Raw genomic sequence first — 24,522 nt, 5'->3', positions numbered from 1 at the left:
AGCCAATGAAATAATGACTAACACCGTAAAGGGMGTGGCTTTTCCCAACAACAGCTGAGAGATCGAGCTGAGCGGTTGGTCGGTTGATGGGTTAAACAACAACATGCTCGGCGATATGAGAGTTCCCGGAGCACTGATTTGGGCCGCTTTCCTCGTCCAGAGGGTGAGAGAGATTAAATCTGTTTCACTAAAACCGGTATATTTGTTCAAGCAAGTCTTCTAGTTGACACAGTCTGGGARCTGTACTGTAATCGATTTTTTCCTGCATTAGCCTGAATGCTATGTGAACGTTAGCTTGCGGAGATCACCGTGGGCCCTGGAAACCCACACATCACCGGTGGATAGGACATTATAATAAAGGAGGGTCGCTGCTGATTCAAAGCATCTCTGAAGCCAACACAAACACAGAATAATCCGGGAGCGAATAGAGATTTATTTGCTAATAATCTACAAYGTGCCGTTGGTTTTAAAAATGGCAGCGGGTCTGAAATCTGAGCCGAAAGGAGTAAAATATGTTCATATGACTTGCGTTGCCTTTAGAAAACAACTATAAAACTAACTCGACCCAGGTTAGAAAACAGCCGTGKAAAACTTTTAATTACTCTTTCCGAATTATTTAAACGCTTTTCTCTTTTTTTTTTTTGCATTTCTCTTTTTGTGTCTCAGTCGCAGGTTATTTGAAGTTATGTTAAATTAAATTTAACATGAATCTTATATTGTTAGAAAATGTCTTAGTTATACAGTAAGAACGAAACTACAAAATGGAAAATTGGGTTAAGAGGAGCATAAAACCCTGTTAAGGTAATTTTATTTAGCACATTTTCAGCAACGAGGCAATTCAAAGTGCTTTACGTGAGTTAAAAGGAAATACCTTTCCACTACTACTGCTGAATATTTGTGTCATAATTCTTCAGTTTATTCCTCCTATCTCTCGTGTCCAAAATGAAACGATGTTTTTCTGCCTACAGGTGGTGGGAGAGTACGGCATGGCCCATTTCAGTGATGAGGGCAAAAGAAATGGGAAGGACTACTGCATATTCTTCAAGTCCCAGTGGGCACGTCTWCCTCAGGACCTTAATAAAGCAGTAAGTATCCTGGTGACACAACGTCCTTTTGCAAAACTACTCATGCATACCATTTGTACTTCACATTTTGACATGTCACAACCACAAACTTCAATGCATGCTGTGTGAGGGAGCAATACGAAGTAGTGCAGGATTGTGAAGTTGAGGAAGAGAAATCTAAATAGTGWGGCCAGCAGTTTTATTCACAGGCCTTCACTCTGAAATAATATCGTCTGGATAAATAAAATCCAGTGCAGCCAAAAGTCAAAATTAGTAAACCAACTTTTGAAAAATGTAATTTCCGTATTTAATGAGACGCCTTCAATGGCTTGTTRGAGAACATGGAGGACAAACATTTTTTTTGTCCTCCATGACAAAAAATGCAGAGTTGCGTTAGAAAATATYTCATTCACATATCACATTACTCATATAAGCAACCAAGAATGGAAACTAATCCTCAAATTGAACACACCATTTCCAAAGTAAAACATGGTTGTKGCAGTATCGTGCTGTGGGGTTGCTTTTTTTCCACATGGAAGCTGTTCAGAGTAAATTAATGGAGCTAAATGCAGAATAATCTTGGAAAATTCTTGTTAGAAGCTGCAAAAGACTTGAGAGAAAAGTTCAAGGCCTRTGAAAACCTTTGCAAAACATTGTATKTACTGTGTACTCCTGTTACATTGTAGTAACAAAAGTTACATTTACGGTGTAGACATTGGAAATTTCTAGATTCCAGCAAGGAACTTGCAGAAAACCTCTAAATCCAAAATAAAGACAGACATTTGTGCTTTTCTATCCTGTTAAGAAATAACTTCATTTTGGGCTTGTAAGACTATCTGTAGTTTCCAAATCAATGAAGCCATAAGCTTGACGCTCTCTGTGTTTCCTGTTCTGTCCACTTGACGACAAAAAAAGAAAACCCTGACTGGATCCTCTTGACAAAGTTCAACTGTTTACTTTACAAAATAAACACAMTACAGATGTAACTTATTTACAWAAATAATCAAGTAAAATAATAATATAAATGAGGTAAAAAGAAACTGCTTAACTACCTGATAAGCAATTTCATGTGCAAATTTACAATTTGCTCATGAAATATTTATCTTTAGAATAAAATCGAACAGCAGCTTTCACCCGTATGAAATCAGAGAAATAAATAATGTTTTTTTCCTCCAGTTTCGTTTTAATCGCTCTGATCTTTCTCYGTCACAGTCCCATCTTCAGATCTATGACTTGACGWCGTCRGTCCTTTGCTCGCCCTCCGAGGTCCCAGAGGACGGCTTCCCAAACCGCATCCCCATGGTGATGAGGGGCAACTGCACCTTCTACGAGAAGGTCCGCCTGGCCCAGATCAATGGCGCCCAGGGCATCCTGATCGTCAGCAAAGACAGGCTGGTAAGATGTTCACTTACAGTCACAGTGTGTTGAGCAGATTCCAGTCCACTTTATTGATCGTGTGTGTGTGTGTGTGTGTGTGTGTGTGTGTGTGTTTCACAGACTCCACCAGCAGGAAACGAGAACCAGTACGAGGAGATAGACATTCCTGTAGCTCTGCTGAGCTACGCTGATATGCTGGACATAAGCAAGGTGAGGATTTTCCTGATGACGGATATTTCAGGGTTTTCACAGGTGCTTGAATTTCAAATAAAGTGTTTGCAACATTTGGAAAGAAAGTGCTTGATGATCTTTCTGCAGAGTTTGTAAATAAAGTTGTAATAAACTTTCAYGTGAAAAGACGCCTTGCAAAAAGTCAAGTGATTATKTTGAGCGGGAAGGTTATTTACTTTAACACAAAGAAAATGTGTTCAATGTGGTGAATATTTATTATTCCTAATGAGGTTTTGATCTGTGTAATTGCAATAAATCATTTCTTATATTTTATACATTAATGTGTTTGAGATTGTTGTTTGTTAAATTTGTGTTTTGTGCTCAGACCAGCCAGTGTGTGAGACATTTTGTTATATTTTAGTTCACTTTGTATGTAGAATACTAAGACAAGACATTATTAAAAACGGAATAAGTGATGTCAGAATAGTGAATTAAAACCAAAGCTGTATCTCTAAAGTGTGGGGTTGCAAAAGTTTGAAGATTTAACCTYGAAAATGGTTGGAAAGTGCTTTACAGTGGGGAAACCCTTAGATTTAAAAGATTTCGTAACCTAAGCTGATCTCATTGTTTGTAAATCSTCCAGACTTTCGGTCAGGGGATGCTTGTTGCCATGTATGCTCCCAATGAGCCGGTGTTGGACTACAACATGGTGATAATCTTCCTGATGGCGGTGGGGACCGTGGCCGTCGGAGCCTACTGGGCCGGCAGCAGAGATCGCAAAAAGTAAGTGGGAATCCCCCCTCCACCCTTCGGAGAGAGCAGAAATATTTTTGCAAATACGAAATAGTAAAAAACGCAGCCTGTGTAGTTTATCTGAAGCTGCGAGCGACTCGCCGGTTTGAGCCAAAATGACAGAAGGCCCAGTCAGATGGGGGTCTCTGACGCTCGAAACGTTTAGTAAAATGGATGATCATGAGCAGTAAAAACGTCGACTCAGTTTGAGACTCTTCAGCCTCTGGTCTTATTTTCAGGCGTTACTTGAAGCATAAACGCGACGACGGCGCGGAGAAGCAGGACGAGGAGACGGTGGACGTCACCCCCATCATGATCTGTGTGTTTGTCTTCATGTGCTGCAACATGCTGGTGCTGCTCTACTTCTTCTACGACCACCTTGGTACGCCACACAAACATGGGAATTCAGAGAGAGCGCAAAGAGATGTATCATTTCATCGCGTCTAGAAAGTAAATTTGAGTTAATTTTCTGCTGTTGATGTCTGGTTTGTTCAGCCATTTGGGTCATCGCCATCTTCTGTGTGGCCTCCTCCGTCGGCCTCTACAGCTGCCTGTGGCCTTTCGTCAGGAGGATTCCTTTCTGCAAGTGCAGGTGAGGCTGCAGCTGAGGTTATACTGATGATTAAAAAGGCTCCTCATTCGAAATAAAATGCATCTATAATCTGTTAAAATAACATTTCTAATTGCAGTAGAGTCACATTTTGTTCCACTAAAACCACAWGTTTCAGAGTATTTTGYTTAGATTTGGTGTGATGSACCAACACAGAGTGATGGAAGGAATACGATGAGTCATGGTTTTGATTTTTTTTAGAAATGAAAATCTGAAAAGTGTGGCATGTATTTGTGCTGTTCAGTCGCTATGAGTCAGCACATTTTTACTTCCGCTACAGCTGCCGGTCGGTAAGATTCTTGACCATTCTTTACAAAATAAACTCTATCTCAGTTAGACTATAAGTATAATTATTAATATTTATTTCACAGATTCTTTGGATTTGACTATTCCATCACTAAGCTTTTACTTTTCCCGTGTCCAGCAGGTTTTCTTCTTGCTCTGTGTTCAGCTCTATCAATCCTTCTTGCTGAAGAAATGGATTTGAGCTGTCAACGTATTCCTCCAAAATGTATTTTATATTGAATGAATTTCTTAAATTTTGTGGTTGTGATGGGACAAAATGTCTCTCCAGTAATTAGAAGTGTGTAGTCTTACAGATTATGGGTGGGATTTGTAAAGAGAAACAGATGCTAGCATGAGTTGTGAAACGTAAACAGTCAAGACAGAGAAACAAACAAATCCTGCAGCGATGGTGATCGTTAGCGGGAGGCTAACCGATGTCTAAATTATGGAAAACAGGATCCCAGAGAACAACTGGCCGTACCTGCACAAGCGTCCGCAGATCCGCGCACTGCTGCTGTCGGCCATCTGCGTCAGCATCAGCGTCGTCTGGATGGTGTTTCGCAACGAAGACCAGTGAGTCTGAAGCCAGCAGATGTGCTTCCTGTTTGACAWATGAGGGGAAAACATGGGGCTGGGTGATGTGACTTAAAATCGGGTTTCTTTTTATACAATGTATATATATATATATATACCAGATCCTAGATTGACAGATTTTTCTTGCTTTCTTTTCTGAAAGAAATTACAAATGACAGAAAAATGTGGCTTTTATTTCAGTCGCCACTGCTGTGAGTTGTTTGACAGAGTGTTGGCGACAGATTATAGATGTATGTTCAACTACGAGAATCTGCTCATAATAGCAGAATAAAAACGCAATTTTACCAGGAAAATATTACAATTCTAGAAAAAAAAGTTGCTTTAATGAGGGAAAAAAATGAGCTTAATTACAGCGATCTCAAATTAGCAGCTCAGTTTGTCTGGTTCTTTATAACTGTTTCAAGTACAAATTCCTGCTACTGATAATATTTTCATGCTGATATGTTAAAAGATTTAGTATCTATTGAGTATGAAGTATTATTTGTAAAACTTATGCACACTGCAAAAACACAATTTTACCAAGTATTTTTCTAGTCTAGTTTCTAGTGCAAATATTTTGATTAAATCTTAGTTTTGTTTTAGTTGAAATATACTAACTTACAAGTAATTTTGYGGCAAGACCTAGAAGAATGTTGTAAATAAATAATTCCTTAATATTGGTGAAAAGTTGGCAGTTTTTCACTTATAGGAAAACATTTTTCCATTGTTATAAGTGTAAAATCTGCCAGTGAAACTAGTGATTTTTCATCAATATTAAGAAATTATTTACTTAAAAATATTCTATATCTTGCTGAAAAGTAACTTGTAGTTTAGTTTTGTCTTATTTTAAGTGTGATAAGATATTTATCGCTCTAGAAACAAGACTATAAATCGTTGGTAAGATTTGGTGTTTTTGCAGTGCAAAATTTCTCATTTTAATTTACATTTTTTCTGTTTTTCATGCTAGTTTTCATAATATTATGAACTTATTCTGGTAATTAAAAAAAATACAAAAATCATAAYCTGGCACTAATGCTTTCAAAGTCAAGAAATGGAAGCTGTAAAACACGCTCGTCAAACAAAATGGCGGGCCTTAAGCGGGCTGACATCACTATGAATTATGGAAACACAAGGACTTTTAATGGTTGAGAAAAAAAAAATCCACATTTTCAAAAAAAAACAAAAATTCAACAAATCAGTTTTACCGATTTATCGCCCAGCCCTAGAAAAACCAGAGTTTCTGCTTTTCTAATAAATTCTTTATAAAGTGGAGACACGTTGGGTCGGCTGTGTTGTTGTTTGCTTTGGCGCCGCGGGCTGATGGCGGCTCCTCTCTGCTGTGCCCTCCAGGTGGGCCTGGGTGCTGCAGGACACGCTGGGCATCACCTTCTGTCTCTACATGCTCAAAACTGTCCGGCTGCCCACGTTCAAGGTGACGGATCGGAACCGCTCACAACAGCTCAGCCGCCTGAATAAGTCATAAATTTAACCTGTTTCTTTCTCTCCGGCAGGCTTGCACTTTACTGCTGTCGGTTCTGTTTGTTTACGACGTTTTCTTCGTATTTATTACGCCCCATTTCACGAAGGTACGATGACTCTCGGCTGGAGTGAAAACAAACCGAGTCGTAGTTTTCTGTCTGAYCGTCCTGCTGCGTTGTTTTTCACAGAACGGGGAGAGCATAATGGTGGAGGTCGCGGCTGGCCCCTCGGACTCCGCCCCTCATGAAAAGGTGAGCGCTCTGATGATTTTGCTCTTCTGGGTTTCAGCGGCGAAGCGAACACTGACTCCGTTTGTGTCTTCAGCTGCCGATGGTGCTCAAAGTGCCCAGGTTAAACTTCTCTCCTCTGGCTCTTTGCGACCGGCCCTTCTCCCTCCTGGGCTTTGGGGATATCTTAGTGCCAGGTGACATTTTTAAAATCTYTTTTTGCTCACGTTTTGTTGGTTAGCTTCAACCTGACRTGGAGACGCCGATTCTGTTCCCCTCTCAGGTCTCCTGGTGGCGTACTGTCACAGATTTGACATTTTAACCCAGTCCTCCAGGATCTACTTTGTGGCCTGTACTATCGGTAAGTTCGTCTGCTTGGATTATGATGGGATGGTAAAGATAAAACATTTATTTCATAGTCTAATAAGATTTTAGGATGAAATGAAGGCAGACCTAAATCTACTACATTCCCGTTTTGTTCAAATGCATTCTTTTAATTTTCTCATACGACAACCACAAAGTTTAAAGCATCTTACTGGGATTTAATGAGATCGACACAAAACAAAAAACAGCATAATTCTGAAGTTGTTATCCAGGGATCGTATGGTGATTTAAATCCTGAAAATGCTTTAATTTCACTTGTGTGTTAAGGTTTGGAAAGTGACTGATTTCTGTATAAAGTCCTTGAAAGCGCTTGATATTCAAGCTGCACAGTTTAATAATGAAGTACAATATAATGTTTGATTAAACATTATTTTCAGTTGGCATAATAAAACGACACACATTTCTCACAGTCTGAAGGTAAATCAGATATAACTTTTCTTATTTTAGGTTAGTTAGGATTACCAAAATTATTTTTATATTTACTAAATGCAAGAAAACATAGCAAGAACATTTTTTTAGGGATTTTTTTTGTAACTTTATTTGTTTAATGTGTTTAAATACTCAATTTGGTCATAATTTACTAGGATTGTTCCAACATAATAAATATTTTATATTCCTAATGACTCAATGACTTATTAATCTGTGTAATTGAAATAAAGATTCTTATATTTTATAATTTTTTTTTTTTTGTGAATTTAGGGTTTTATTTTCAGACCAGTCGGATGTAAGGTATGTGAGAGAGACGTACCTTTCGCATACAGTTTACCTCGTCCCTGCTGTATAAGTAATACTTTATTTGACGTGCATAAGGCTGACATGAGGCTGTCAATGGAGAAGCAGCATTCAGCTTCTATGCACCACAAATTTGGAATAAACTTCCAGAAAGCTGTAAAACASCTGAAGCACTGAGAGCCTTTACAGCTAGACTAAAATCCCAGCCGTCCAGAGTTGCTTTTGAAACAATCAATGAAACATTAATCAATAATCTGATGTGTAACGACGGCAAAATGTAAAGTTTCAGTTGCTGACTTTGTACTTTTATGATGTGAAGCAGTTTGAGATGCCTTGTTGCTGAAATGTGTTGTACAAATAAACTTGATTGGTTAACATGAAGGAGTCTTTATAAATGTTTGACTGTTTTAAACTCTTTAAATCAAAGCTGCATTAAAAGTGCCATTATTTACCGAACGGCACTTCCTGACCGTCATAAACATTCACAAAGACTCCTTCGTGTTCATGACTTGGTCATGTTAGTCTTATGCACACAAAGCATTATTAATAACAACAGTAATAAATGTTTTGTTTTCATCTCCATTGCATGGTGCTGGAAAAATTTGAAAACCTACCTTGAAAATGCTTAGAGAGTTCTTGAGCTTTACTGCTGGAAACCCTGTAAAGAGAACGATTATTTTTGTTTTGAGCCGTTTTCTCCACAGCGACTGTACAGAACTGTTACTAAAAGCCGGATTTTCTCTCCTCTCCCGTCAGCGTACGGCATCGGCCTGTTGATCACCTTCGTGGCTCTGGCCCTGATGCAGACGGGCCAGCCGGCGCTGCTCTACCTGGTGCCTTGCACGCTGCTCACCAGCCTCGCCGTGGCGCTGTGGCGCAGGGAGCTGCGCCAGTTCTGGACTGGAAGTGGATTTGTGGTGAATACCAGTTTGATATGACTGCCTACTGCGGAAGAACAAAAAGACTTTAATTAAAGAGAGAGCGCGACAAAAGACAATTAAAACAAAAAACATTCTACTTTAAAAAAGAGAGGCCATGCAGAGTGAAGTAGAATTTCAAGTTGAGTAACACCAGCCACTCCAACGTCATCTTTCTGTTTCGCTGTCCCTCCCCTGGCCTTTAACTGACTGTGGGTGTGCTGTAGTCAGCTGTCTGTGAATGTCACTGCAGGTATCTGGGCTTGGCTCTTTACTTTTAATTAAATCATGCTTACCTCACCTAAAGTCCCTTCCCGTTGTGTTGATTTTTCTCAGCAGCAGAGCCTTTACTTTCTGTTGAAGCGAGTGATCATGCAGCAGATCGTGATCCTGAAATAACCTGGCATGTTTATCTCAGTGAAACTCATGATCTCCGTGGGATTTCTGCTTTTCAGTCAACAGCAATGCCTCTGACTACAGTTTAACCTCAAAAGAGCTCCAGAAATTTGGCATTTTATTGTGCCAGAGGGATTACTGTGAATGTTTTTCTGTTTACCTTCAGGTCCTCTGTATCTGTTCTCATTGCATACATTTTTTTTAGTCTGATAACATTTCAGACGTCTTCTTTTACACATGTTTTCTGTTTCTGTCCACCTCCAGCCTCCCATAGTCCTCGCACCGATCAACCCCACAATGACCGTCGAGCCGCAGACGGAGGGACTCCCGTCCAAAGCGGAGCAGCAAACCCCGGAATCCACCGGCGAGAGCGAAGAGACGCCCGAAACCGAGGAAACGCCCCMGACCCAGGAGACGAGCGACGAGAAAACCAGCAACTAGTACATCTTTAGTTTCACTACATATTGATTTGTGTTTTTTTTTCCTGGGGTTTCTCAGTGGAGAGCCAAGGTTCTCTTGATACAAAAAGGGAATAACTGTTCGGTTCAAATGTATTGAGACAGAGAAAAGTAAAGATTTGTTTAAACTGCTGGTAAAGATGTGTGAAAAAAACACCTTAAAATAAGTTCAGCTTTTATTGCAGCTGCATGGATGAGAAAAAACTGAATAATTTTTTTTTACGAAATTTATCCTTGAAACTGTTGATGACAATGATGAAGATTTTTTTCCCCCAGTTTAACAAATTTTAATAGAAAATGTCAACGAGCTTCCCAGGATTTTTGCAGGAGAAAAAAAGCCCAGAGCATCACAGATTCTCCACCGTGCTTAATAATATTTCATTATTACTTTTGATTATAACTCATATTTCCTGTGGCTTTGTTTCCAAAAGTTTCCGAAATGTCACAAGATTTGTTTCCATACAAATCACCAAGATCAAGACCAACAATTTATTTTTTTTTTCTCCACTAAAAAAAAAAAGCACTTCAATTCAAGGTTGGATTTATAAAAAAAAAAAATCTAGATTAGATCATACATATGCAATACAAGGAGTTCATTTTAGTTTATTTTAGCGGTTTTGTCCACATCTGTGATGAAAGAAAACTCTTAAATTAAACTCGGCTGACTCTGATCAAAGTGTTTTCTCTTAATGTTGCTAAAAGATCGGCGACATTAGCAGCAGCTTACAGTCAACTTGGAAATCATGGATTCAACATACGTGTTGCGACGGGGAACAGTTTGCAGATGTTCACGTGAACATCTGCAAACTTGGACAATTTGATGAAATAAGAAAATAAATCTCAGCTTCTCAACTGTGAAAATTTAAATCTGTAAACAGATTTCTAATTTTTTTTTAAAGAAAAAAGAATCTTGTAAATTATCTCCTGTCGCTGTTGTCTCTAATTTCTGTAAAATGCCCCAACAGATGAAGGGTGGCTGTAAAGATCAACTCTGAATGTTTTGGTGGCTCTTAAACCGACACCATTGCCAAGAAGAACCCAAATGGCTTTTCTGTACTGCAGACAGGTTTAACTGGGCCTTACTGTTCTAATCAATCTGCTAAAAAAAGATGTCATAATGAAGACAGAGCTGATGTTTCTGGTTTGAAAGGTTGCTGGTTCTGAAACTTGATTGCTTCCTGTTGCATTATAAACTGCAGTAATGGCAAACCCTTTAAAACTGAACCCAGAGTTAACAGTCTTGTTTTTTTTTTACATATATGTTTCTTATAGCTTTTTTTTTTTTTTCCTATTTATCATATTTTGTAACGTTTTATTTTGCATGCTATGGTTTTTAATTGTACATTTTCTATAACACTATCATAGGACGGTACAAAACGTCGCTCACTGACTGCTGCAGTTTTTTCATGTTGTCTTAAGATTTGGCCTTATTGTGAGGAATGTGTCTCATGGAAAAACTGCTTTATGAAAACAATACTGGACTCTAAACGTGCTGCAGTTTATCGGACAGGAGTGACCAGCTGTGTTAAAACTCATTTCATGCATTTGCACTTTTTGTTTTTGCTCATGTACGTTTTTAGCCATTATTATAAAGGATTTTTGGATGTGGAAACTAATAGTGAAACGTGTTCAGTGTTCCCCCTACTCCTGACCTGAGGTCGTAACAAACAGCAGATCTCAGCAGTCAGAGAGGATAAACTGGTTAATCACAGAATAACCACCAAGTATGTGTGTCGGTGTGTGAGGCTGAGTTGTGTTGAGGTGAAAATATATTTCATGTGGGCAGCTGAGATGTCAGATTTACAGGACATGAATCACCAGTATACTTTCTGTTGTCACCAAGTGGTTTTTAATGCTTCTGAGCAGTAATTATAATAATAAAAACTTGTATTTAATGTTTGTTTCTTTGCTTCCCTACATTAATGTTGTTAGTATCTGTATATTGCCTTCAAAAAGGACATTTTAAATTGTCATGTTACCTCAGAAATTAATGTATATTGTTGGGGTTTTATATAAACTAAAACAATAAATGTTTAAGAAAGAAAATCTTTTACAAGTAAAAGTCTGTAAATGTGCCAATGCATTTGTTTGGGTCAGAAACACATTTGACTGTACATTTTTGGTCATGCATCTCCAGCAGCGTCTCAGTTGGACTTTGACTGGGCCATTCCAGCACATCAATACTCGATCTCTGGACAAAATGAATAACATCCCGTTGACACAAATCTTCCACCTGAGCTGTGGATCTCTGCAGCTCCTCCAGAGTCACCATGTTCGAATTAAAGTCACTGCAGTGAATAATTAGAGCCATCTTTATCCCAAGCTGATAGTTTAGGTACATTATGATTTTATTAGCTGTTGGTATGATTCCAGTTGTGTCTTAATCTTTCTAGTTTTGATTGATTGAAGAGTTTTTATATATAGTATAACCTAAAAAGATCAGGTTCCTTGATCTTTAATCTTTGGATTTATACAGAGATTAAATCCCGCAGAGGTAAACTATGTTCACACTGCAGCCTGAAGTGACCCAATTCCAATTTATTCGGTCAAATCGGATTTTTTTTGCCGTGGCCGTTCACACTTATACAGAAGAGGATTAGGGCCACTGAAAAAAATAATAATTCTGACTTTAAAGTCAGAATTCTGACTTTAATCTCAGAATTCTGACCTTTAAAGTCAGAATTCTGACTTTAAAGTCGGAATTTTTTTTTTTTTCCGGTGGCCCTAATCCTCTTCCGTACACTTCCAAATAAATGTGACCTGTATGTGATCTCCAGTGTGAACTGTAAACGACCTGAAAGTGTCCCGCATGCGCAGTAGAGGGCGTGCTCAGTGTTTTGCCAACCGCCATAAAAAGAAGTAGCGCTCAGTGTTAGCAACGTGGATGCTAACAGTGGAGCATAACTTACGATTCTGAAATTGTTGTCCGACCGGAGCCAGCCCTTTAGTAACGCAATCCTCGTTATCGTCCGCTATGGTTGTTGTTTTCTTTCCGCTTGCGCGTATCAGGACGCAGAATAGTGACGTTTGTCGAGTATCAATGATGTTCAGGTCGGATGAACGTGACCTGACTGATCAGATTCGGGTCACATTTGAAAAGTTAAGTGGGTCCCATTAGAAAAAAATCCGACCCGTGTTGTACAGACTATCATGAAAAGATCAGATACAGATCACATTAAGGCCCAAAAAAAAAAAAAAAAAAAAAAAAAGGGAATTGGGTCACTTCGGGCTGCAGTGTGAAGGCAACTTTAGACTCTTCAGAATCATATTGAAAATGTAAAACCATGCTTCATTTTCTCTATTCAGCGTGGACCGATCGCATAAAATCCCAATAAAATACATCAATTATTTTTTATTATTTGATGGTAACGTGACAGAGTGAACAGCTGTGTGGATTTAGACGACAGTGGTTTCTGGGGCTGAATGAGTCTTTTCATGTGCAGAGATGGACAGCAGCCTGACAATGAGTCTCTTGTGACTTCAGCAGTTCCTCAAAGAGGACTGAGGGAGCATCTATTTACTCTGGATTGCTTGTCTGACTGGCACACTGCTTCACACACTCCGCCAACACAAGTATAAATATTTCAGCTGTGGGATTTTTAAGCCATTTTACCTTTACAGATTCTCCAAGCGCTGATGTCCTCCTTCCAACTGGGCAACAATTCAGGCTTTGAATGCAGAATCTGCAAAAGAACAAACTGACAGAGGAGCAGCTGATGGAGCAACAAATGGAGGATTTGATTAGTAAGAATAAATAGATGTATAACTGTGAAATATTGAGGAATAATGAGCAATGGTGCGTTCACGCCAAACGTGTCTTGAGCATCAGTCGCGTCTAGTTTACATTCAAAGTTTATGTGGAGCGTCGGACACGCCTGGCACTCAAAACGGTTCAAATCACTCTGCGCTAGACACTCGAAACGCACTGAAACCGCCTTCAGCGTGAATCCATGCAGACTTTGAATGTAAATCTGACGCCCCTGACGCTGAAAATGCGTTTGGTGTGAACGCAGCATAAATAGGATGTTGAGAATGTTGGAAAAATGGTGTCTTCAGTCAGAGGCTTCTTCAAATTCGCTGCAATACAGACTGATACAAAATATCTTACCTGCCCACAGCCATCAATAACTTGAATAATTTGAATTAATAAGTTACAACATTTCATTTCTCTTTTGGATCAATAAAGTATTCTTGAACTGAATGCATGCAAGAATAAAGGGATGGATAGATAGAAGAAAAAACTGTTGAATAATGAATGGATGACTATTGAATGAATAATATAATACAACCACAGGTTTTCCATTAAACTACATACAATAACGCATAAAGTCTGCGTTTTATTTCCCTGCACTTCTGACAGTCTAAATAAAATGAAAAAGGAAAATGTGAGCCTGGCCTCATTGTGGAAGACAAAAAGGTGCATAAGATATCAAAATAATGCATCATGAAAGCAGCTTCACATTGATTTGAGTTCTTAATTTAAAATGTTTTAATTGCATGCCGTTCAGTTGACGTTTGACCATTTTTACACAAAACCAGTTCATGTTTACAAAGTTTCAACCGGGAACAACATGATTATACCAAAACATGAACAGGCTGTCAGAGGCAGAATTGTTATGAACTCAAACACATTTGTCGGAAACTTTAAATATCTGTCAATACTGTGTATAAAACTCAGTCTGCACAATCTGCTGCCATTTACATGGATTGTTCATTTTCAGTAACAAGTCGGACCGATTCGTACACAAACCGAGAAGCAGAAACCTGAAGATCTTTATATTTACAGACGTAAACTTGTTAAACCAAAGTTGTACACACATTATTACTGCTATTAAAGTTAAAGATTAAGAGTTTAATTAAAATAAAAAATAAACTTTGGGTCAGAGTCTTTGTGTATTAAAATAATCATTTAAAATATATATTTTTTCATAATTACAAAAGTCCAAACTTTTTGGATTGTTTTTTTTTTTTTTTGGCAAAAGTGCAACTCTTCGAAGATTTCTCATCTGGATTAAAAATGTCTTCCTGCTGCTCACATCCAAACTCCTCCGTTAAAGAACAAAAACCTTTTCTTGTTCTGTCGAATGCATGTCTTTTGGGAAGGGAGGAGGGGTCGGCGGCGGCGGAAGAGAACCAACGTTGTTCCACTTCGGTGCGATGAACGACTGAGACGGCTTTATGTTTTGGGCAGATCCTGGTGACCTGAAGGTATCTGAGGGAGGAGGGGAGAAAAGCTTTAAAATACTTCCCTGCAGCGAACAAAACATGAAATTACATCCCCTAATGTAGTTACTGCTCAAGTTAAACTGGTGATTTATACTTCATTACATCCATCCATCCATCCATTTTCTTGCACCCTTTTTCCCTCAGTGGGGTTGGGAGGGGTGCTGGTGCCCATCTCCAGCCAATGTTTTGGGCGAGAGGCGGGGTTCACCCTGGACAGGTCGCCAGTCTGTCGCAGGGCAACACAGAGACACACAGGACACACAACCATGCACACACACACTCATACCTAGGGGCAATTTGGAGAGGCCAATTAACCTGACAGTCATGTTTTTGGACTGTGGGAGGAAACCGGAGTACCTGGAGAAAACCCACGCATGCACAGGGAGAACATGCAAACTCCATGCAGAAAGACCCCAGGCCGGGAATCGAACCCAGAACCTTCTTGCTGCAAGGCAACAGCTCTACCAACTGCGCCACTGTGCAGCCCTACTTCATTACAATAAATTATATTTTTAAAGCTACTTAAAGTCAACAAGCAAAACAGTTTAAAGTGACATCTCCTTTAAAGACAGGATATTAGATTTATTTAAGACAGAATTTATAAAACTGTGCATCATTATACTTCTGGCAAAGTAAGAAAAAGCTCTCGAGTGCAGCGTTGCCAAGTAAATTTGTAATTCAGTACATTTGTGTCTGTGCATGTTTGAAGTCAGTTCAGAACTGTTTTTCTGTATCGCATCGGTCGATGTAAACTTCAGATATCTGTATCGGTATTGAAAGTGAAGGTAATTGGATAAAGAACTAAAAAAAATCAGAAGTTGTAGCAAAGCTGATATTTTTGGAAAAATTTCTAACAGTTAGGAAAAGTTTTTCTAGGTTCATACCTGAACTTAAAACTCTTTTTGGACTTGTGCTTATTTGGGCTTTAAGACTGCCTCCGTTTTTCCCCATCACCCGGATCGGGACCACCTGGGTTACGTCTATATTGGCTGGAGGAAGAAAACAAGCAGGAATGATGTTGTTCAATAGACAGAAAGTATCTGCAGCTTAATAACCCACAATAAACATTTAAAACGACTAACCCAAATAAATAATTTGGGGTTTCTGACCTGCACTGTGGGCTCTCTTGTGGGAGCGCTTTGACTTGGTTTTCTCCTTCCTTTTGGGTTCGGCCGCCAGCTTCTTAGGAATCTTCTGCTGCACCTCCACAGGGGTCTGCACCTGGTTGGTGGTGCTTATCAACTGAACCGGCAGCATCTGCCTGCTCATTCTGATGCTGGTGCTCCGGGGCGGAACCCGTGGAGGAGATTCTGCCGGGTCAGGAGAGTTACCAGTAAAGACCTGTGGATTGGGAACTGGGGTCAACGTCCCTGCTCCGTTTACTATGCTGCTCCTGAATGATGGGACAGTGGAGAGCGCCGGAGTCTGGGAAAAGAGAGGACAAAGTGAGGAAGATGTTAAAATCATGAAGAACGCAACCAGAGTTGAGTAGTAACTAGTTACATTTACTTGAGTAACGTTTGGGAAAAAGTGTATTTGAGGAGTATTTTTACTGAGGTGTACTTTTTACCTTTACTTCAGTAATTGTATTATGAAGTCTCACTACTCTTGAGTAAAATTTCTGGACACTGAGAGTAACTTCACTGAATGAAGAAAAAATTCTCCTGACTTAAACACACCGACAGCCTGTTTTACAGATTTACATCGAAAGAAATTGATTGGGAAATTTATTTCTTTAGCCTGATTTTGTCATTTTGTAATTGTTATTTATAGAAATTATTTTCATACCAACATTCCCAAATAACTTTATATTTTGATCTGGCTGACGTAACTTTTAAATATAAAATGATTTGATCAGTTACTCAGTACTTGAGTCGCCTTCTTTCCCATCACTTTTTACTCTTACTTGAGTCATTTCTTGGATGGTAAAAATATGTTGAAGTAGTGATACTTTTACTTGAGTACAATTCTTGAGTATATTTACATAAGATGAATGATGGATGTGATTTTCTCCTTTATTCTCACCCATGTCGGATCGTCATAATGGTTGACAAGCTTTGCCTTCATCTTTTCCAAACGTTCCTTGTCCCGTTTAATCACCTCCCGCTCCCTGTCCAGTTTCTGTGTGGTCTCTCTCAGTCTCTCCAGGTCCTGTTGGTACGTCTCCTGAGTCTGCTTCAGCTTCAGCTCTTTTTCTTTTAGCATCTCCTCCATCTTCCTGCACTTCTCCTCCCGCTGCTGCAGGTCAGCGTTCTGACTTTCCATCAGCACCCGCTGCTTCTCTCTCTCTTTCTCCCAGCGCTGCTGCTCCGCTTGATGCTGGACCTGCTGCTTGTGCAGCTTAGCCAGCTCCGCTTTCTGCTTCTCCAAGTTGCGCTCCTTCTCCTTCTCAAGCAGCGCGTTGGTGTTGCTGCGGACGGGCAGCTTGCTCTTTGACTGGAAGAGCTTCTGCAGTTCGATACTGCTGTCCTGCTGGGCGATGACGGCCTGCACGAATCAAAGCACGGATATTTTGTTTGCAATGGAAATATAACGGCGTTTTTAAACTGTAGATAATCCCATTTGTGGCTTTGTGAGGTTCAACTTGCCTGTAAGCTGTAGAGCTTCTGCACCAGCGACTGAACGCTATCAAGCACCTGCAAAGCAGCAGTGAAACTTTGGTTTATGAACGCACAGTCACATCTACTAAATTCTTTACAATCCTACTTCTATTCCCACTTTGTGTGACAGATCAACGCAAAGTTGTGAAGTGAAATGGCAGTGATGCATGTGTGGCAAAGTTTTGTACTTTGCTCTTTTATTCAGATTCCTCTTAAAAACAAACGAGAAAGAAAGAAAAACAATTGTAACCAGTGGAATCAGAGAAATAAGCAAGAGGATCGTGGTATGATTTGAAGAAATCAATTGATAAATATCTATTATAATAAGTTTGTTGTCATTTTTGTAGAACTGCCATTTTATTTCAAAGTTTAGGTTTAAAAATAAAGAAAAAAAAACATGAAACCTTTACAAAAAGAGTAATATGAAAACCGATGTAAAAAACAAAAAACAAAAAAAACTTTCCAACCTAAAGACAAGAAAAATAGATTTAATAAATATTACTTGTACTTTTAGTGTCATTTTGTTGTGGAAATTTTATAAAATAATTACATTAAAATCTATATTTACAAAAAAATTGGTTTCTTTTTTTTATCACTTTAAGCAAATGTATTAACTCCTGTGGGACGTCGAGAGAGAGAGAAACCTTAATATTTGAAAATTAGTGTTCAAAGAAGCTTTTCCTTTAATATGAAATCTGTAACTTCGATACAATATTTTTAAACAAAGTATTGACTTAAGGCTGGAAGCAGAGGGACAGGACTTTTACTTTTATCATTTGTAAAAGAAAACAGATATATGTTCTGTTTATAATTTTCCAAAACTTTTGTTGGTTTATCACATAAACTGCCATAAAATACTAAAAAGAGAAACTTTAAAAGGTATGGCAACAATAGCAAGGCATGTTTGTGAAATCCAATTTGGAAAATGTGTTAAAAATGGATCAGATGGTGTGTTTCATTCTATTATAGTATTGTATATCTATTTTGTAACCTGTCAACATAAAAGGGACATTTATATTTGAGCAGTACACCGTCCCTTTTTAAATACAGTTTATTATTATTGCCATCATGGTGGAGTTACCGCTGTCCCAGGGAAACCACCGCAGGCTGAACCACAGAGCAGCTTTGGGTAGGATCCACTTTCATCATCATCATCATCATCATCATCATCATCAGTCTGGAACAGAACAGAGGAAATGTATAAAACCTGAACGTCCAGTTTAGATCTTTTACATGCGTCTCACTTACAGACTTCCCCAGGTCTTCAGAGATCGACATGTTCTTGAGCAGAAGGTCACAGCTGCTGTACCTGCGTGGCACCTTTTCAGCTGCATCTTCGTCTGACAAAACGTTACAACAAAGTAATCAATTAAAAAAGAAAAACTCCTGTGATTTTTGAGATCTTAAAAGAGAGAGAGAAAGAGAGAGAGAGAGAGAGAAAGAGAGAGAGAGAGAGAGAGAGAGATCTTAAGCAATAAATCAGTCAATGATTTAATTTCTCCGGCCAGAGCTACTTTGGGGCGTGGTGCAATGACAGAAATTAGAAAATCCTCAAAAGAAGAAGTCAGCAGTATGATAAAGTATCTAAAATGTGACAGGAAGGCACTTTGTTGTTTTAGTAAAACATGATAAATGTACATTTTCACGGTGTGTTTCAGCACATATGTCTAAATTTTTCTGTTTTAGGTCAGAAATATTAAATTATTTGCATTTGATAAATGCCACAGAAAGATGTGAAGCTGTTTTAAATAATCTTTTACTTTCAGAAGTTTACAAACTAAAATCTTTATGTAATTTATTAAAACCCAGACTGTAACATCATGGCATTATAACCCCCTGAAATTCACAGCATATATTTTTTGGTGGACATATTTCAGGCAATTTATAAACCACCTGCTTTGGCTTTAACATCATAGAAACATAAAAAGAAATGAGATATGATATGAAAAACAGAGACATGTCCTGAATTTTTCCAACTCTGGCATAAAGCATAAGCATTTCAATCTGATCTAAACTCAGAAAAAAAAAAGTTTATAATACACATCTAGCTTCAAGTGAAAAGGTCTATCCTTACTAAAAACAAACTTACATTTCATGCTGTTAGCTACCAGATTATCCAGAGAGCCTTTGAAGGTTTGTGCCCTCCTGACACTTTGCTGTGTCTCCGTTTCCCCCTCAGGAGCGGCTGGATGTTCAATCATCATAAAGAGCAGGTTCTGTAACTTTTCCACTGCAGACAAAAGAAAAACCAACAAACAAACATTATTTAATCTCTCTACTTGAAGAAACGACTTTAACTGTAGTTTTTCTGGTCTTACCCTCTTCGATGGCCCCACTCAACAAGGCCTCCCCCTGCTGGAGGTCAGAAGTATCGCCTCGCAGCAGCAGCCCGTCGTAAAGGCTTTTCTGACCCACCACGTCGCTATAAAGTTCAGCAAAAATTTCCTGTTTCTTCTCCAGAATTTTCTTTATCTGCTCGTCTCTTTTCTGCAGCTTATCTGAAAAGTAGGACCAAACAGAACCTTATTTAATCCGACAAACTTAAAACACAAAGTCCTACAGATTTCCTACTATTTAGGTAAAGAGTGAAAATAGAAAAACTGCCTGGATTTTTTTTTCAGATATTTACCATTTTAATATTCTTTGCCAAAGTTAACCAGGTATTTGGGTTACAGGTAGGATCTGTGTAATCTAAATTCAGGGGTTTTACCTTGATACTGCTGCAGTTTAGTAACCATTTCTTTGTGCACTTCATTGTCTCTGCAACTGAAACACAAACATTTCACCGATATGCTTTATTTCAAAGCGACAAAGAAGCAATAGTCATCTTTCCGAACAGAGATGCTTTAACTTTTATCTGATGAAGTTATATTCAATGATACCTTTAATGATTCTTTAATAATTCAGCATCTTAAGATCTACTTTTGTCCCTCTCACCTTTCTGCCATGTCGCGTATGAGGTCCATCCAGGTTTTGCACTCCTCTTTGGAGCTCGTGTAGAGCTCGTACATTTCKGGSGAGCCGGAGGGACACGCACAGATGACGTACATGGCTCTTTCCTCCTTGGCCACTTCCCTGACAATCACTCCCTGCAGGTAGATCACTGGCGGCTTGCTATCCTRCAAGAGACAACAATGATGTCCTCCGTTTAGATTCGGATGTAGCCTTCATTATAACACCTCAGATCCGACATGTGGCACAGATTTAATAGATTCCAGCTYGGTTTTTAAAAATGCYGTCATTGTGACTTTACATCTGMTCAAAWTAAGGTTTTAATGTGCAGTGAAAAAGTATTTGACCCCTTATAGATTCCTTCATTCTTGCTTTTCATTTTACCAGTGGTGAGCACAACTCTGATAATCCACAGACATATTTCTTTTTGGTTTAACGCTTTAGSATTTTTGCTAACTTTAAAACTTTAATTTTTCTGGATTTTTCTATAGCGCTAATTTACTAAGCAATTCCCAAGATTGCCTCATGATTAGAAAAGAAAATGACAGATAGTTGTGATATTTTTGCTTTCTGTGAATAGTTTTGGACTCACCATGGCAGCAAATACAAGCTTYTGATCTTTTTCCTGTAGCAGAAGCAGCATATCTGACAGCAGCACAGCATGGATTTCTGCAGGGGAAAAKRGAACAGCATGAAAATKTAAAAAGACACAGACAGTGCTGCAACTGCAGACACGTTTCAGGAATGATTTCTTTACGTTTTACACACTCATTTGGATGTTATCAAGCAGAAAAACAAACRTTGTACCTGGTCATAGACAGCAGCATACTGACCAGTAAACTGAMAGTTTAAAATAAACACCTTTTAACCATCTTTTATTTCTAAGACGGAGGCCAGAGTCCATCACAAACCTTTTTGTTTACCGGACGACTTCCAGGTGAGGGGTCCTTCATGCAGCAGGGTCCTKTTGCCCTGCCTCAGGTCCTCTCTGCACAACCAGCGGCCATCTTTCAGCTTGGCCTGAGTYTTATGCTCCAGTCGATGGATGATCTCTCTGAGGCGAGCGGTCTTCCCACATTCACTCACCTGGGTGTTCACCTGGGAGATGGTGTGCTTGATCARCTCCAGAGCTTTCTCCAGCTGCCTGTGCTCATGTGTGTCAGCTGTGAGAAGCAGCACAAAATAAATTACCAACCGATTAGAAGAAAAAAATATTTTCAAAACCGAAGCACCAATAAGAATCGTGTGGTTCGTTTCTGACTGCTGGAATTTTTAAAGCTTGAAAAGACAAATACCAGGATTTGGCCAATTCTGGCTTCTGTTTAGGGGCTAAACTGAAGGAATATAAGTGAAACACAAGTGAAAATAGTTTTCTTAGGCTTTCCTGCCACAGGCGGTCATTAAATATTTGAAATAGACAGTTCCCTTTTTAATAGCTTCTTCAACCTYTGTGGTTCTCATGACTTCATTTTAAGCACCTTGCCAAAACTGGTAATGTCTAATTTTGAGCAGGTATCAACTCTGTAACAGCATCCACACCCAAGAGTGTTGTTAGTGAGACCTGGCAACGCTTGAGCTGCATTCAAGTTATATTCAGAACAGGGAAATTCTGACTTCCCAGTTGGAAAAATCAACTGGAACGCCCTACGAAGTCGGATTTCCCACCAAAAACCTGGGAGTAACTCCGACTACCTCCAGTTGCGACTTGTAAGGAAGCTTCTTGGTTAGACAGCAGTAAGTTATGGTGGAAACATGTTTATTTTACAAGACACACATGTAAAAGTTGCGTCTGCAACTCTAAACTGAACACCATTAAAAGTGGTGTTTGCTTACAGAAAGTAAAGGTTAAAATGATTAAAGGGGTATTGCAAACAATGTTTATGTGTGTCGCCATGTTGAAATGCCGACTTTGAAATGAGACCGCCGTCATCCGACATCAAACCAAGCTCAGAGGTTTTCTGAGGCAACTGGAACGCAGCATTAGAGTAGAAGATCTACTGATCCAAACATAGAAAACTATAATTTCTGAGTATTGGATCTATAAAACAATGCATGCAAAGGTCTRATGGAGCAGAATTTGGACCATTTCCTGTTTACACTTCTCAGTGAAACTCTGGTTTTTACCAGAACTGAAAGAAGGCAGCAGATAAACGGATCGGGGAGGGATCCTTTACCGTCTGTGTTCTGGATGATTCGCTCCAACAGAACCGGATATTTTGTGATGCGTTGAGTCACCAGCAAGAAACATTCAGGAATCGTTAATCTTCGCGCCAGAGGCAGCTGATCGATTTTCTGTAAACAACAAAAAATGTTTTGTTTTTAAACCAACTTCATAAAATKTAATATCTTATACAGCATTTATTATTACTTAAACTTGCCAACATCTCCATAAGCTTGTTGATTGGTGAAGACTTTGCTTAACTTAAACATCATAGATGTATTTTGGTTAAGTCTATGTTTAATATAAGTTGCTTAAAAGCTGTATTTTTCTTTCCTAATTTCAGCTCAACCTCTGCAGACTCTCCACTGACAAACCAGCTACATTTCAGACAGAAAGAAATAATAAAATCACAGTTTTAATATTGACGAGGCCTTTTGGATGACAGGTCTTAGGTCTTTATTTTTTAAATAAARACTGCATAGTGCCGAATACTCACTCTAATCRAAATTTGCAGCTTCTTGTTGCTCTGCATTTGCTCCTTRTAGTAGCTGACAGCTTCGCTGTGATGGCTGCAAAAGTAGCCGTAACCCGCCGCCATCTGTATTCCCAGATTACCTGAAAACTGACACCAAAAACGAGAGCTTACCGATTCCGTCTTAACCTCTGGGTTTATGGGAAATAAAAAAATATATATATATATCACATAGAAACCCCTCAGAAACATATTTTATTTACGCCTGAACAAAATGTAGTTCACACATTACATTTTCATCTGCCACTCAGTCAAATCACACAGTCTGCAGTTTGCACAGGCAGAACAAACAGCCACTTGAAATGTAAAGTCTACCAGCAAAATGTTGTGATTTGCTCTTCGTCYTAGTGAGCTGAGCTCAGAAATGAGGCTAGTTTAATGTTTTATTCRCAGGTAAAACCCTGGCAAGATGACCAAAAGATGAGGATGTGCTTATCTTTGAGTGAACTAAGCTGCTCTCAGCATTTGACTTTTAGATCAAAGTCAGAAATTCAGTTAAATATCAAAGTCACAAACTTGAAAACTTGCTTGTATTTTACAGAAAAAACCCCAGAGGCTTCTATTATTACTACATTATTATTGTCAATAGCTGAAAACTGTGATMAAAAACAAAATGCTATCAATTTCACAGCAGGGATGCACGATATTCGGCTGATATCAGTTGTAAAATTTAATGTCGGACAAATTTTCCGTCAAAATAATTCACTAATACAAAAGGCGTTGTTTTGATATGATAAACCAGTGTCAGTGATGCCTGCAGCACAGCGTCATAAGAAACTGATAAATATTAAAAGGTTTTCATTAAGTTGAGTTTAGTTTTACGAAAATTCACCAGTTTGCACTGTCTGAATATTGTTATTATCTTAGAGAGAGCAGATGTTATGAATCAATTTGACATTAAACATAATACAAGTTGAAAGGRTTACATCATTTTCAGCTTGAGTATTTGCATTTGGCAGAAGGTTAAAATGACAAAGACAATGCAGCATTTTAACTCCACAGTAGAGAAACCATATAGTTTCAGTAAGTAGGTATAGGAAAGAAAATATCGGTATTGTTATCAGTTATTGACCAAATGAGTTTTAGTATATCAGTATATCGGCATATCGGATATCGACCAAAAGTCCAATATCGTGCATCCCTAATACAGCCTGTAAAGGTTCTGTACATGTTCAGATTTAAGGCACATCTCAAACCCACTGTGGCAAAAAACTGAGGCAAGATATCAAAAAGAACYGAGAGCCTCCACCCGTTCTGGGTGTAACWTAAAGATGCCTGAAGGCGGCATGATCTTCTGTTCAACAGGTTAGATGCAAGTGTAATGTTTAGTCATTGTTCTGCTCAGAAAGGAGGAGCCATGTTTTCTGTCCTGTTTGTGAACAACCTACAGCGTGAAATTATTTTCTAAGCTGCAAAACAGAAAAAAAGACGCAGGGAGAGAAAGAAAAATATGAAATCTTGGATTGTTCTGAGATAGCTAGCAGAGAGTACATCGACCATAAAAATCTGGTCAGTGCATTTTTAGTTGTTTTTAACTTTGGTAAAAAAAAAATGTAACAACATAAAACATAAAAAGACTGAATTGT

The 24,522-nt window shown here is 38.8% G+C and overlaps 2 protein-coding genes across 3 annotated transcripts; one reads left to right on the top strand and one right to left on the bottom strand.

The window, feature by feature from the left end:
* Positions 1-45: 45 nt before the first annotated feature.
* On the top strand, positions 46-11,360 carry sppl2 (signal peptide peptidase-like 2). Of its 2 annotated transcripts, none has more exons than XR_001777530.1 (15): positions 46-163; positions 969-1,085; positions 2,277-2,459; positions 2,562-2,651; positions 3,256-3,395; positions 3,644-3,786; positions 3,900-3,996; positions 4,756-4,872; positions 6,223-6,304; positions 6,384-6,458; positions 6,540-6,602; positions 6,676-6,775; positions 6,862-6,939; positions 8,451-8,753; positions 9,272-9,361. XR_001777530.1 is itself a non-coding variant. In XM_008434446.2 (15 exons), the coding sequence occupies exons 1-15, from the start codon at positions 104-106 to the stop codon at positions 9,446-9,448; spliced, it is 1,683 nt and encodes a 560-aa protein (XP_008432668.1). In that variant the 5' UTR covers positions 46-103; the 3' UTR covers positions 9,449-11,360. The 2 variants fall into 2 exon arrangements, 1 of the variants encoding a protein (XP_008432668.1); XM_008434446.2 differs by having other exon boundaries at positions 8,451-8,611; positions 9,272-11,360.
* A 2,570-nt stretch (positions 11,361-13,930) lies between these two features.
* arhgef18a (rho/rac guanine nucleotide exchange factor (GEF) 18a) lies at positions 13,931-24,224 on the bottom strand. The gene is made up of 16 exons (XM_008434568.1): positions 24,173-24,224; positions 22,901-23,067; positions 22,418-22,535; positions 21,155-21,406; positions 20,836-20,912; positions 20,229-20,410; positions 20,002-20,057; positions 19,610-19,789; positions 19,381-19,521; positions 18,540-18,631; positions 18,373-18,468; positions 17,280-17,327; positions 16,717-17,178; positions 15,801-16,116; positions 15,576-15,680; positions 13,931-14,677 (listed from the first exon to the last, which is right to left on the bottom strand). The coding sequence occupies exons 1-16, from the start codon at positions 24,222-24,224 to the stop codon at positions 14,517-14,519; spliced, it is 2,505 nt and encodes an 834-aa protein (XP_008432790.1). The 3' UTR covers positions 13,931-14,516.
* Between the last annotated feature and the right edge of the window lie 298 nt (positions 24,225-24,522).

This window comes from Poecilia reticulata, linkage group LG17, assembly GCF_000633615.1.
Source record: "Poecilia reticulata strain Guanapo linkage group LG17, Guppy_female_1.0+MT, whole genome shotgun sequence".
NCBI lineage: Eukaryota > Metazoa > Chordata > Actinopteri > Cyprinodontiformes > Poeciliidae > Poecilia > Poecilia reticulata.
Note: the sequence above shows the minus strand (reverse complement) of the source record. Positions and strands in the feature narration are given on the sequence as shown.